The 15038-nt window shown below is 44.8% G+C and overlaps 1 protein-coding gene across 1 annotated transcript in view; it reads left to right on the top strand.

The window, feature by feature from the left end:
- The window catches only part of ALK (ALK receptor tyrosine kinase), a 710717-nt gene extending 696460 nt beyond the window's left edge, over positions 1–14257 (top strand). The window contains exons 25-30 of the mRNA XM_063125395.1: positions 4033–4130; positions 4910–5002; positions 7650–7751; positions 8643–8777; positions 10780–10870; positions 13547–14257. Coding sequence (XP_062981465.1) covers positions 4033–4130; positions 4910–5002; positions 7650–7751; positions 8643–8777; positions 10780–10870; positions 13547–14218 — 1191 coding nt within the window. The 3' untranslated portion in view covers positions 14219–14257. The remainder of the gene's footprint in view (positions 1–4032; positions 4131–4909; positions 5003–7649; positions 7752–8642; positions 8778–10779; positions 10871–13546) is intronic.
- The last annotated feature ends 781 nt before the right edge of the window (positions 14258–15038 follow it).

Consider the following 15038-nt stretch of genomic DNA (forward strand, 5'->3'; position numbering starts at 1 on the left):
ACTTATATCTGTTAGAAACAAGTGTGAACACTTCTTTCTAACATTGGGTAAAAAGTACCACTCCATATTCTGCCTTTCACATGCGGCTACTCAAAGCTACTCAAGTAGCTATTGAAAGTGAGCTTTTATATTCTGCATAAGTGTTGAAGTAATACTTCCTGCATCTGATAAAGTGATATCTGGCCCAGGAATGATTGTGCCAAAATAAATCGTTAGCCTTTAAAGTGTTGGAGGACTCTTTGTTGTCTTTCTTGCCATAGGCTGACAAAGTTGCCTGCCTGGAATTATTCAAAGTGAACTCACAGTTGGCATGCGTGCCTGTTCTTCTGTAGTTGGTTAACTGGATTGAGAAGCAGATATGTTTAGGGCCAGCTCTACCATTAGGCAGACTGAGGCACAGTAGATCCTGAGAGGCAGCAGCAAGGCATTGGAGGAAAGGCATGTCTCATGCGGCCTGCTCTGTGCCCCCTAAGTTAGCCTGCTGCCTTCAGGTGCAGTGAAGGATGCTATCCCATTGTCCGTGATGAAGACAGATCCATTTGCCAGTTCAGCCTGCGTTTGTACATGGAATGGGTGGGGCACCATCTTGTTCTTTGCTTCAGCAGCAACATGTCTTGGACTGGCCCTGATTTTTGTAGACTTTTTAAAAATACGGGATGGGTTTTGTTAATGGTTGTGGCTGCTCACAACACAGTGCAGCATTACTCCTTACTGGAGCTCATGAGAAGCAGTGTTTCAATAAAAAAAATCCATGAAACTGAGCAAGTAATTCGAGGAGAAATGGTTTTGTGAAATGGCTTTTCTGTCTCTCTCTCTCTCTCTCTCTCTCTCTCTCACACACACACACACACACACAGAGAGAGAGAGAGAGTTTGTTTCACTGCTTCAATTTGCTGCTGCTTCAGCGTGTTTACTTGGGAGAGAGTCCCGTTGAACTCAGCGATAATCTCTGATTCCCTCCCACCTGCCCATCCTGCTCCCACCACCTGAAAACACACGGGAAGCTTTTTAATCCTTTAAGTCTGCTTCCAACTAAAACATCTGCTGGAGTTTGCTTTGAGTGAAATAGCTTTGAAATTAGCATTGTCATTTTGAGCCAGGCGAGTATTTAAACCTAAAGATATGTCAGCAGACAGTGACACCTAGAGACAGAACATGGTATTAGCCCTCCTGGCTGCAAATTGTGACAACTGGTGGTAGATTATAGCATTAACTCTCTGTTCAGACGATTCAGAGACAGAAAAAAAGGCTCCCAAGGAAACACTGTGTGTTTTTAAATTATGACCACGACAGTCAAACCACAAAAGTTTCTGCTGAATATATTACACAGAAGCAAGCAACTACAGGTGAAGTTGAAAAAGAGTAAACTCATGATAGCATCTTCACAAAAATCAATGGGACCTCCAAGCCGTGGTAGGGATTATTATTTTTCACCCATTTTGGGATTTAATATGAACACAGACCATATGGAATAGAGATAAGAGAGACAAACCTATGCGCATGTTTGACTGTGTAAACTCACCTTAGGAATCTGACTCAATAGAGTTCACTCAGTCCACCCTCAGTTTTATTTTATTTTATCTAATGTTGAATATGATTTCCATTTCACCTTAATTCAGAAAATTCTCTATGGGGAGGTCATTATTTCTGCAAAACGGACATGAAACTGATACGAGGCAGAGACCCCAGGGCTGTCCAGATCCCTGGAATTGAAATGTGCCCCGGTTCTGAACATAATGAACTCCTAAGGAGTTAAAAGACTTCTCTGCTCAAGGGTTTTGCACGTAGAAAAGCAATCAGGAGAGGTTTGGGGAAGATAAGCAGTAATTTCCCTCCTTTGTGTCCTGCAGCTTGTTGCTTAAAGCAGTGATTATGCTGAACAATGGAGTGAGTTTGTTTTGCGGTCACCTTTCGGAAGGTTTGACCTAACAAGGCGGATGGTGTTGCTTTAATGCTTCCAGCCCGTCCCTCCCTCTGAGCTGCAACCATACAATTTCCAGCTGGCTGCACCATCCCTTCATCTGGGGAACAAGAGCAGCAAGGAGCTGTAAAGTGGATTGCAAGGCTACTCCAATGCTCTGCATCTCCCTACAAAAAGGGTCCAAATGCTTCATGTCTCAAACAAATTACCCTGTTAAATTGCCCTTGGCGGAGAAAGAGCTTCTACTTTAGCAGAGGCAGGAAAAAAAGACAGCACAGTCTCTCTCTGTGTGTGTTCTTTTTCTTAAACTAAGAAAAGAGTTTTACATAAAACTTAGTAATAGCTTAGTCTACGATACTGCCGAGGGCCATCCTGATGGTATCACCTGGGTCTCCTGTACCACGATTGCAGCGAGTTCAACAAATCAGAAGTATAAAGAATGACTTAAGTTCATTGATGCTGCTCTCTCCCATCTTACCCTCTCAGAAAACAGGGCAAGAGAAAAGAGTGGAGGAGCAGAAGAGGGGGCCCATGGCGGAAATAGTGGGACAAATCTGTCCAAAGATATGCTTTCCTCTGGTATAAACAGCTGGACAAAGATGGGAATTGCTACAGCTTTGAGCTATAGCATTTCCCTTTGGGGAATCTGCATGCAAGAGCAAAGCTGGTATTTGACATAATGCTACTTTCTTCTTATAGAGCAAAATGTCTCTGCTGTAGCAATAACTCTGGATTAGGTTCTTGGAAGCCCTCACTGTAATCACTCCAGTATCTCTCTCTTGGGCACAGACAAGGTGCTCTCAGGACTCCCTCTTCCTTCCCCATAGAATCCTAGAATTGTGGAGTTGGAAGGGACCGCAAGGATCATTTAGTCCAACCCTCTGCAGTGTTCAGGAAAATCAATTAAGCCATGCATTAATCCTCCAGAGATGGAGAATCCATAACCTCTGTAGTAGATTGTTCCGCTGTTGTACAGATCTTACCGTCAGGAAGTTTTTCCTTATATTTATTCTTCATCCTGCTCAGTGGTGTCAGAATTTGCATCCCTGCGTGGGGGTTTTGAGTACCTCAAAAAAACACAACTGGTTGCCCCTCACTGTGCCCTTAATGTTTCCTCACTTACTGCCTGAATCTGCTGGTTTAAAAGTGCTTAAGCAGGAAAGAAAAGGGCCATTGCTCTTGTTTGCTTTGATAAGTAATCTGTAAGTGATGTCAAATCATTTAAAACGGGAAGGATCTGGGGAGATCAATTGCAAGGGGACTGGAAACATTTCTAAAAGAAAGTTGAAGAGAGAAGGAAGATAGATTTAGACGTTGCAAAATATAGCAGTGCAGATTGAAATTGCCAGGTTATTCTACCTGCCTAAATTAAAAGGATGCTGTTGCATATATCTTACTGGAATTTCTTTAGCCTACCCTGGTGCAGACACAGCAAAATCCAGCAAAGCCTCATGCCATACCAGAAATTTCTACCTTCACCTGAAACAATAAAATCTGTCAGGCAGATGCCTTGCCAGATTTCCTACCTTTCATTTTATACAGCTTTCCTACATGAGGTATTTATTGTAGACTCGTGATTTGAGTGTTATTTCTGAAAGCAAAAGAAAAGTTAGTTTCCTACTTGTGTATTTGTACTATTCCGATATAGCACAGCACCACCTAGAGGTTATGTAGCAGAAAACAGGAAAAGCTCTTTGTTTAGAGTTCAGATCTCAATTCTGTGACGAAACCAAAAGTAGATATAGCGATTTGCAGGTTCCTCTCAAAATTTATGGTCAACTCTTACTAGAAGTAATGTTATAGCCATAGTTCCTTTTCTGTTCCTTCCAGCAAGACTAGCAGATGGAAGCCTCTGTCCAGAGATCCTTGCTGTATCTGTAGATCTCCCCTTTGGCTTTCAGACCCTTCATAGGAAGTATCTATGCTCTTTTCAGGTTTCCAATAATATCTGGTAAAACATATGATAAAACACCCAGATTCTGAAGCATTTAATTCCAGCACTGTGGCCAGTTGGATTTCTTGGTCATTTCAAAGCCCTCCGTTAAAATTTACCCTACTCAGTGAGAGGTCCTACATCTGAAGTGTTGTTCTTTACATTATTATTATTTTAGACTCACCCCTCCTCGCTGACCATGCTGGACCTGCTGCATGTGGCTCGTGACATTGCGTGTGGCTGTCAGTATTTGGAAGAAAATCACTTCATTCACAGGTAAGCAGTAGAAGCATTTGTTGGTGAGGAACCACTTCCGAATGCCTTACATGTGGCTTACTTGCAATGGGCTAACTAAAAAAAGAAAAAAAAAGAAAAGCATATTAGCATTGAGCAATGCAATGGCAAAGTTGGCTGTGCACTCCTGCCCCCTAGAGGTTCAGTGCCTCAGAACATTAAAAAGGAGGAGGAGGAGGAGGAGGAGGACAAAACTTCAAAGACTCAAGTAGGCATTATCTTTGCACTGCAGCATTCAGCCCTTTTTAAAAGGGTACCAGTACTCTTTAAATGGGTACATACATGTTTTGAACCATTTTCATATAAGGCACTACCAGCCTAGTTGGAATAATTAAAACCCTTTAAAATATATACTCATGGTAGTCAAACATCTCATTGTTCCAACTGTTGCCCGCCAACCGGGGGGGGGGGGGGGAATTACCTAGCTGAGTTTTTTTGTTCCATTTGTTTGCTTTCAAGACAGTTGCCAACAAAGAAGGAGCAAAGCCATTTTTGCCTCTTGGTGCTTGTGTGTGTGTGTGTACTTCTGTTTACTAGTGGGAATGATTTGTGGAGTTTTAAATCCTGTTCTGCTGAATCTCCCTTCTTGGCTTGTAAGGAAAAACAAATGAGAATGTTCAATAGTCAATCGGTTGCGCCTTTAGCTTTCCAACGAGTTGAGCATTTGCTCATCCAAGGGCATCATCGGTTCACAGATGTCTGCCAACTTTATTTTATTTTTATTTAACGAACCACTTTCCTTTCTCTTTTTTGTTTCTTAGAGACATTGCAGCTCGAAATTGCCTCCTTACTTGTAAAGGTCCTGGGAGAATAGCTAAAATTGGAGATTTTGGCATGGCCCGGGACATATACAGGTAAGGAAATGTAGTTTGTTATTAGCATCACCAGGTAGGAGGTTAGTAATTGGACAGAGTTATTTATTTGTCTACCTTGACATCTTGGAAGGCTTTTAAATTTTGCTCTAGTCAAGGGTCTTAGTATGTTTCCAAATACTACCTTACAGTATTAATACTTACTTCAATGCTACAGACTCACTCCAATTTCCTCAGATCAGTTTCCTTGGGCATTTCCTTGGTCGTTTTCCACTGGATTAGTGTGCAGTCCTAACCATCCTCACTTTTCTTCACCTTTTTCCACCTGTACTGAAGTTTCAGTTTCATTCTCCTGGTTATTGACCACCACCACCCGTCCCCTTCATTTTCTGTGTCACTGGTAAATCTTTTCAGTTTACAGCATCTAAAAGAGGGGGTGGGGGAAAGGGTCAGGAGAATGTAATTATCCATCCTGGAATGTATCCAGGGCGGTGGGATTAATGATTCTTCAGTTGCAGAAAGCGCTCAGGAGACTTTAATGACGTCCATCTCATCCATAATGCAACACTGCTGTTCTCACAGTGCCCTCTAATGCCAGGCTGGAGAATTACTTCATCTCCTGATGCAATATATAGAGCCACCCTTCGGATAATGTGGTACAGAACCGATTTTGGGGGCTTTTACTTAGCAGTGGCATATATGTGTGTTAACCATTTGTTGCTTGAGAACCTTACCCACAGGGATACAATTCTGGATAGTAAAAATGTGAGACTTAAAGAGATGGGTTATTCTGGACCCCCATTGCTTTTTTTTAAAGCAAAGGGGGGAGTGGAGGGGGGGAAGGCGGATTTTCACAACAATGAAGATCTATCGACATCAGGGGTATTCAACCTCTTTCAACCTCAGTTTCGGGGAAACACTCAGGGCCACATTCCAGTAGTGAAAAAGGCCAAAATAACAGCATTTTTTGCTTTAATCTTTACTGCTTGTAACTAAGGAGAGGCATTTCAACCATTTAGAATTGCGGGGTAGGGGGGGCGTGTTGACGCAAAAGCTGGGAAACCACCAAACGATTGGTGGTTGAGGAAATGAGCAGGGCACGGGAGAAGGGGTGTGGCCAACTCACAGGGCAAACTGGGGGCCCTGGCAGGCCAGATTTGGCCCACAGGACTGGGGTTCAGCATCCCTGGTGTACATGATCACATCACTATGCATTTCACTTGCAGTGTCTGCATGAGTCACCACAACTGGGAATTGGTGTAATTGTGGCCATTGCTGTACTAAAACCATCCCAGGTGTCAGATGAGTTGATGATGTCACTTCAGTTTACCCTTCAACAGGATGTGAACAGGCCAATCATACAGGACAGTTAGGGTCAAGTACGACATTGGGATTGCTGATAGATAGATAGATAGATAGATAGATAGATAGATAGATAGACCATTGGGGTATGAGAATCTGATCAGGACTGTAGCATTGAGGGATGGGGCTTGAAGCCTTCCGTCTCCTCCTACACCATTTCCCTGATTAAAACCCCACCCAGCCTACAAAATTGCCATCTGTCCTGTTAGGAAAATGAAATATACTGGTATCCATTAGGGATGTCCATCATCAGGAAATCCAGCCCATTTGGGGCTTGCCAGTCTTTTGCAGTGTGCCCGGCTTGGCTTGCTTATGCAGAACCATACATTTTCATTGAGTTCTAGGGACATTTTATGGGTGTTTTTTTTTGGGGGGGGGGGCGTTGTCTTGACTGTAAAATCCACAAATAGAGATTTGCACAAAATACAGCCACAGGTTGTGCTAATTTGCACTAGTTATGCCCGTAAATTGAATAATTTGCGCAAATTGTGGTTGTAATTTGTGCAAATTATGCATTTTAGGCCTCTGATTTGCATAGATGTCTAATAGGCAAAATAATAATAATAATAATAATAATAATAATAATAAATAGGAAATTCTACCAGCTGGCCCAATTTGTTATGCACCAGGTCGGGCCAGCTGGCAGAAGACAGAATAGAGTCCAGGGGGGCTTAGCTGACTGAAGCTTGTTGACCGCCATCCCCCAACTGGATTCCTCCAACATCCCTAGTACCCCCATGGTACAGGGATGCTTGTCCTGCCTCAGGCCTTCCCAAAAGCACTGTGGTCCAGCCCCCTGAACCTTCCCACTAACCCCACATCACAATCCAATTGCCATGATTTGGCTCCTCATACTGTGCAAAGCGATGCCATCGAGCAAGATTCTTTCAGAAGGATGGGCTTTAAATATTCTTAGTAAATAAATAAATGTTGCTTACCCTGCTCACAAAGGTGAAAGGAGGCTGAGTGAGATCGTGGCCTCTCCCACACTAGAGGCATTCAAGAGGCAGCTGGATAACCATCTGTCGGGTATGCTTTAAGGTGGATTCTTGCAAAGGACTCAATGGCCTTATAGGCCCCTTCCAATTCTACTATTCTATGATTCTATGACTTTCTCAATTGCTTTGCCGTGTCAGGAGTGTACTGCATATCCTGTTCCTGCTTTTACTGTACGTTGGGGAATTATATATAAGTCATGACTTTGCCATGTTACTTTTTAAAAATAAATAAATAAAAAGAAATGCCTACCACTCTCATAGCCACACTCTGGAGCCAATTAGTTAATGAGTCAATACATGTTCTTGTTAATTTCCCCCCTTCTAAACAGGGCCAGCTACTATCGAAAAGGAGGGTGCGCAATGCTTCCAGTCAAGTGGATGCCACCAGAGGCCTTTATGGAAGGGATATTCACATCCAAAACAGACACCTGGTAGGCCTGCTCAGGATTTTCCATCCATTTTACAAGCAGTCTTACTGCCAAAGGTTTTTGAATGCAGCAGCCCATGTTTCTCCTTGCGGCAGTCTGCGTTGCGTCCGAAAGACAGAGGGCTCCCCTTCCCATGTTACCTTTAGCCGGTGTAGGGTTTGCAGCACTGGGCCTCGTTCCTGTGCCACTTAGTAATATCAGAAATCATCTGGGAGGAATCCGTGCTGCAGCTCCTTCCGTTGCCAGCATCTTCTTTTCCAGGTGCTGGAGCAACCCTGGGGTGGAAAGGAGTCATGATATGTGCTCCTCTCATCTGACACAGTGACCTGGTTTGTATGACACGACAACCATGGGTTAAACAACTCATGGGCTGTCATACATGAGTGGGAGAGAGAGCAGCTGTGCTGCCTGTAGGGCATCTGCCACTTCCACTTTCACTCAGCAATCCACAAGCAGCTCCGTCATAGGTTGCTTGGGGTGCCTTCCAAATCCAGACCACAGGGTTGTTTAGGGGGCAAACAACCCTGCAGTTAACCCATGGCTTCTGTTGGGATAACGTCTGGGTTGTTTAGCCCTTAAATAAACCTGCGGTCCAGGTTTCGATGACACCATAAGCAACCTATGATGGATGTGGATTACTGAGTAAAAGCTGAAGTGTACTACAGAGAGTACATCCGCTCTCTCCTGCTCGCCCCCAGCAGCCCATGGGCTGTCATGTTATCCTAACTGGCCCACTGTGAGAAGCACAATATAATTCCTCCGATGCTGCAAAAGGAGCCCACAGCCACAGACAACACAATTATGGCCCACAACATAAATGGGTTTTGCAAGTTACCTTTGTGTGGGTTTCAGCATCTATGTCCATATCCTTCTTTCTTGCTCTTCTGTGTCCAGGTCATTTGGAGTATTGCTGTGGGAAATATTCTCTCTTGGATACATGCCCTATCCCAGCAAAAGTAACCAGGAGGTCTTGGAGTTCGTAACAAGTGGAGGACGGATGGATCCACCCAAGAACTGCCCTGGCCCAGTGTATGAAACATTTAAAGACCTACATGCTCCATCAGTACAACTAAACTTGCGTCCTGAATTTTCTCTGCTCTGGAAAGATGTCTTTGTATTGCCATATGTGCTAAAACAAGTGAGACCTGCAACAGAGGTCCTTTCTACACCAGCCTTTTTTTCCAGGGATGATCCATGGATCATCCCTGTACATCCAAATGATGCACAGGGGATCCCGGGAGCAGGGAGGGATGATCCCTCCATTTCCCCAGGATAACTGAGACCTCAGTTATTCCAGTTTTTCCCGTGATCCCAGGACGATCCTGAGGAGTGCAGGTGGGGTGGGTGCCCGTCCTGGCTTCTTCCCTCCTCCCTACGGGAAGGAGCCGGGACGGGGGGGTGGGGGAGTCCAGGGGCCATCAGGGGTGGGGTGGGGAGCAAGATCGGGGCTTCTTTTGTTTGTACTTACTTTTGCGCTGTTTTTTTAAAAAAGAAGTGATGGGCGTGATGTCCCTCCTCCCATCCAGGATGTCGCATTTCCGTGTAGACACACAGGGGGAGCAATCCCAGACTTACCTTCTTCTGGGATCGTCCCTGTGTGTTCTACACCCTTAAGTGTAAAACGGGCCAAAATGTTGCAGCTCCTGTTCAAGGTGCCAGCCAGCCAACCACGCCTTTTTCTAGGATATTCCATTCCATTTCCCTCCTCCTTAGTTCCCATCTGCCTTTCCAGACAGACAACATGCTCAGTGTTCATTGTGTTGTTTTGGGGGTGCCTCCTTTGAGCATTTCATTTTCTAAAGATTTCTTACACTTCCATACACTTTAGGTTTCCCCCAAACCTGTGAATACCTCTGTCTTGTGCATGGATGATGCTTGTTTTGGCCACATAAGGAGAATGAGTTTGCTATTAATGTATTTGGATGAATGTTTCCATTTGTGGCAGTCGTCAGCCATTTTAGGTTTAGCGCTCACAGCCATTTTGGTGGGTACTAATCACTGGCTGGTGTCATATTCAAATTGCTCATCCTCCTGCAATAAGTCAAGAGTCTTTGCCTTCTCTTGCAAATAGCCTCTAACTGAATTCAATTCATTTAATAATATATCCTGCTGATATACGTCCTGATGCTGCCAGGAAATAAAACATCAAGGACACCAGGAATTTCTTCCTCATGTAAATGGACATTACATGGGCAAGAAACTAATGTAAACCCACTCCAGGTTAAGTAGCTGATTTTATCCCATTTTAGTGGACCTCAGTCAAGCTTCAGCTGTGCTGTTTCCATTATAATCAGAAAATCAACTGCAAAGCTTATACACTGACCTCCGCAATGTTGCTTTTGATTTGACACCAAAACCCTTGGTAGCCTTCCTGATATATGGAGAAAACACCACCTTCAGACAGCCTGCATTCTTATGGGTTCCCCCACTATTCTAATCTATTCATAATGGCTTACAATAAAAATCCATTCAATAAAATATACTTACATAATGATTGATGTGGAAAGTTAGCTGCGTTTAATTTTATGGCATGTTGTTAGCAGCTGTGTTTGCAGAACAATCCTGTGCTTATTTACCTGGAAATAGGTCCTGTTAATTTCAGTGGCGCCTACTCCCTAGTAATTGTGCATCGGATTGCTGCCTTGGGGACAAGAAATAAACTGAAAAATATGTCTTCTTAATTTTACCAAGCTAATGAAGAGAGTAGACAGACATGACCTGAAATCCAGATCTGAATGGATTTGTGATTTCAGACAATGAGTCATAATTAGAATAGACCCATTGAAATCAACGAGACATAAATTATAGTTATGAGTAACTGAATTCCTGTTGATTTCAATGGGTCTACTCTAAGTGTGACTAAGTCTAGCTCTAACGCATCAGTGATATAAATCAAAGCGATTAGGTATTTTAATTTGTTTGCTTGATTGTGCTGGCTCCTCGTCTCCTGTGACAAACCAGATGTCTACCTAAATCAGTCCGCTATCTCCTTTCTTGCCATTTACAATGTGGTCTCCTGCTGCTGTTGTAGATATCGGATAATGACCCAGTGCTGGCAGCACCAGCCTGAAGACAGGCCGAACTTTGCCATAATACTGGAAAGGATTGAATACTGCACCCAGGTATCTCAGTCTACTTGGCTTCATCTTCTTATGCTGTCCATTGCAAGGAAAGCCAAAAGGGGAACATCCCAATCACTGAGACAGACAAGCCAACCAGGGCAGACGTTATAAGCCCAAGCCTAAACTTCCAGGGTCCCTGGTATTAGATGCTTAGGTGCATCCTTCTCAAATAGACGTGGATTGGTCCAAATATCATAGGTTCGCTTCATCCAAGAACCTAAGGTAGAATGTTCTCATTCTCTCAGATCATACCAATTAAAACTGAATTAACGTCCCAGGCTCAGTACATTTTATTGAGGAATAAAGAAAATTTCACACACACACACACTTCACTCAGCCATAAGGCACACTTACAAATCTAGCAGCCGTATGGTTACTACTCATGCCTGTACTTTACCAGCAAACGAGATCTTTCTTTGCCAACAAAGGAAACCTCACAATATAGGACCTCTTTGCAAGGCCCTGCAATTAGGAGGAGGACTCTGAGTCCCATCATATTCAGGCTTAAAAACATTTTTTTTAAAATTGGTGGCCTGCTTTTTGCTACATATTCTAAAACATTCAGATCTATCGGACTGTGACACATTCTAGGTTGTCTTTCCCTGGAAAATCCCACCCCTTTTCTACGAAATCACCTCCCTCCTCAATGTAAATTTATTTATTTCAAAAAGAGTCTTAGTTCCTCTTTACTGCAGTCACTGACTGTTATTAGACTTTGGTGTTGTCTAAACAGGGGAATAAGAAACTACAATGTCTGCATTTCTGGTCAAGGGAACTTTTTATAAACCCTTGACCTGTCACTTTCATAACACACAAGGACTCACACAGTTCAAAAGACCATTAAAACGTTTTTTATCAGTATATGTGTTGCCTCTAGTAAGCTTCTAATGTGATGTATTTCTGTTTCTGTGTTTTCCCCACTTGCTCCCTTATGCCCTAGTGTTACCCTCACTTATTACTATTCAGTCTGCCCCCCTCTTTCCCTTCCACCCCCTGCACCCCATAAGCTCTCTCTTCCCTGTGCCGTACTAATAAGCACCTACAGCCTCCTTCCCATCTATGTATACCCCTCATAATATCTGTATGCTAAGTGAGCGAAACGAAGCGAAGAACATCTGTACAATGGTGCCTATGTCCAGTTGCCCGGAGGGCTCCCAGAGCATGGGCAAGGCCTCCTCAGGAAAGATGCAAAGAAGTGTCAGAGGAATGGCTCCTACCTAACTCCTTCCCCTTAACCACCTGAAAAGTGCTTATGGTTGTAGTGAAACGACGTAGGCCACATGTAGTTTAAATGAGTTGGCAGTCAAGATGGGTCGCTAATGAAGTTCCCACCCTTAAGACAAATGGCTCTTTCTTCCAGAGTTGAAGGCTTCTAAAACAAGGGGAGGCAGAGAGTGGTGATGTCAGGAGCTCTGCAATTGCAGGTGGGAGGGAGAGCCTTTGCCATGCGAGGGATCCCCTGAGACACCCGAGAGGCTCCTGTTCCTCAGCCCCATGATGCAAAAGAGCTCCTCCTTCACTCTCAGCCAGCCCAGTGTCAATGGAAGGATCACAGAAATTGCAGGGATGAGAGCAGCCATTCTGTAGGTTCAGGGGATGCAGAAACCAATGCTGTACCTGCCTCCTGTGCTCCCAAAGGGGAGCTCCTGGCTCCTCCCCTTCTGCCCCTTGCTTCACCATAGGTGCTGCCAGGCTCTTGGGGGTTAGGGGTCGGTGGGGGGAGATGGACAGGCACCAGTAGAGCTCTGCTATTTGCAAGGGAGGGCAGATGAGACCTGCAAGGAGCCCCCTAGGGGGAGGAGGAAAGGCAGGATATAAATGTAGTAATAACAGTAACAGTATTAATTACACATTGCACAGAGCAGTAGTTCAGGAATTCTCGTATTATGGAAGACAGATAGGGATTGGGCGAATCTGCCAGTTTTGCTTTCTGTTGCATTCATTTTTTTCAATCTCAAGTTCTTTCTCTTCCAAAAGAGCTTTGCAATTGTTGGTAAATTCCTATCAAGAACTAACTGAAACAAAATTGTCACCCATCTGCACCAGCCAAATTCAATAGACACAGCTATTTCCAGCACAGAGCAGGTCCAAAAAAGAATAGAGGTAGCAACTCTTATTAAGCACTAATATGGTTGAACACGTACGGTTTCAAAGCCAGGCTTTTAAGAGCTAAACATTCAAAGCACTTGGCCTGGATGGACAAATATGTCCTTTTTGGTGTCTCCCTCCCATATTTTATTTTTAAAAATCTCAACCTCCTTCTGTCCTAAATATGGAGAACTTTGCAAATTTCGGTACATTGACCCTGTTCAAATGGCGCACTAAGCCTCAGTGGTTAAGCATTTTGAGCTAAACATTATGGGTTAGTGCGTCGTGTGAACCATGACTTAGCATGTCGTGTGAACCATTCCTAACCATGGTGGCTACCGAGCCTCCATCTAAACACACTCAGTAACCATTTGCTGCAAAAGGGTGAGCAGCCTAACGGTGGCTTAGTGTGTCGCCTGAACAGGCCCAAAGTTATCAAAACCAAACTGAGATGAAATCCTCACCCGCGCCTAGAGCCAAAGAAAAAATCATTATGAATAAAAGGGAGATTTTCCCACCAGAGCTTTTTGAGTGTCACACGTGGGAGAAACACCCATATTCTGAACTCTTCATTTTGCGTCCTTGTAGGATCCTGACGTCATCAACACCGTTCTGCCTGTGGAATATGGCCCATGCATTGAAGAAGAGGAAAAGGTCCCAGTGCGTCCTGAAGACCCCGAAGCAATTCCTCCTCTGTTGGTCTTGCCTCAGCAGGAGAAAAAGGGTGCCGTGCCACTCCTGCCTTCCCCGCCCTCTCTGGCCTCAGCCCTCCCCCCAGGAAAGCCCCTCATGAAAGCGGCTGGTGTTGACCCGCCGATCCGTGCCAACGTACAGGCTCCCCTGGAAGGGGGCCATGTCAACATGGCGTATGCACAGTCCAATCCTGCGACTGAGCTCCACAAAGGCCGGGGCTCCAGAAACAAGCCCACCAACCTCTGGAACCCGACGTACGGCTCCTGGTTTTCAGAGAAGCCCGTGGTCAAAAACACTTCACAGGCAGAGAAAGAGGCAACTGAGAGGGAAGGTTCAGGGCATGACGGGAACTGTACTTTGGGACCCAGCATTGTGACTGGGAGGTTGCCAAGCTCCTCCCTCCTTCTAGAACCATCTTCACTGACAGCCAGTGTTAAGGAAGTGCCTCTGTTCAGGCTCCGCCATTTCCCCTGTGGTAACGTTAACTATGGATACCAGCAGCAGGGCTTGCCCTTGGAAACCTCGGCCCCACCCTTGTGCCAGCAGTTACGAGGGCCCTCACCTTAGGAACCAGACCCGCCAGGGCCGTTGAAAGCCTCCAGGGCTCCTGACTCTCTTCCCGCGTGACTCGTGAGCCTCGGAGCAAACGTCCGCGTCACCCACACAGCAAGCACGAGAACAGACCAAGATTCCCTTCCGTTATGTGCCAATTTGCTCTGAAGTGCCACCCTTGGAAGCTGTGTTTTTCAAACCCTGAAGAAGCTTCACTTTGTCAGAGCCCCTTCCTACACAAAACACACAGAGAAAACCACCACCCTAGGACACAGTCAGTATTATCAGCAAGGCCCCGCTCTCTGTTGCATCACATCATCTGCATGCTTGTTCGCTATGCCCGTCCCTGTGCACTGCTTCCTCTCTGTTGTTTATGCGCCGTTTCAAGACTCACTGTCCCAGTGTTTAATGTTTGAGAGTTTCCTATACTTGGGAAGGCCTCTTGATGTCTGAGGTTCGAGGAGAGGGCGGGGAAATGTTGTACTCATACCAAAACCAAAATCAGCTAACATGGCCTCCCAAAGGGCATGCAGGTATCTAAACAGCATTGCAGCTACAGCATGGGCCTTCTACAAGCATGCAAAAACCATGGTGCCATTGACAGGGCAACAGAAACATGGATCTCACGCCTATCGTCCCTGAGATGAAAAATGCAGAAAGTTAAGCAACATGGGGAAATTCAGTGGTTTATCTTGGTGAGAAGATGACCCTCTCTCCCTTTTGAAACATCTGTCTGCTGCGGTTGTGCGGTGGCAAGCATCAAGCAGCTAAAACTAGCACTTAATCTTCAGTGTGTATTCGTGTTGGGGGCGGTGATGGCAAATTTCAGAGATGG

Source organism: Elgaria multicarinata, chromosome 4 (genome assembly GCF_023053635.1).
Source record: "Elgaria multicarinata webbii isolate HBS135686 ecotype San Diego chromosome 4, rElgMul1.1.pri, whole genome shotgun sequence".
NCBI classification, from domain to species: Eukaryota; Metazoa; Chordata; class Lepidosauria; order Squamata; family Anguidae; genus Elgaria; species Elgaria multicarinata.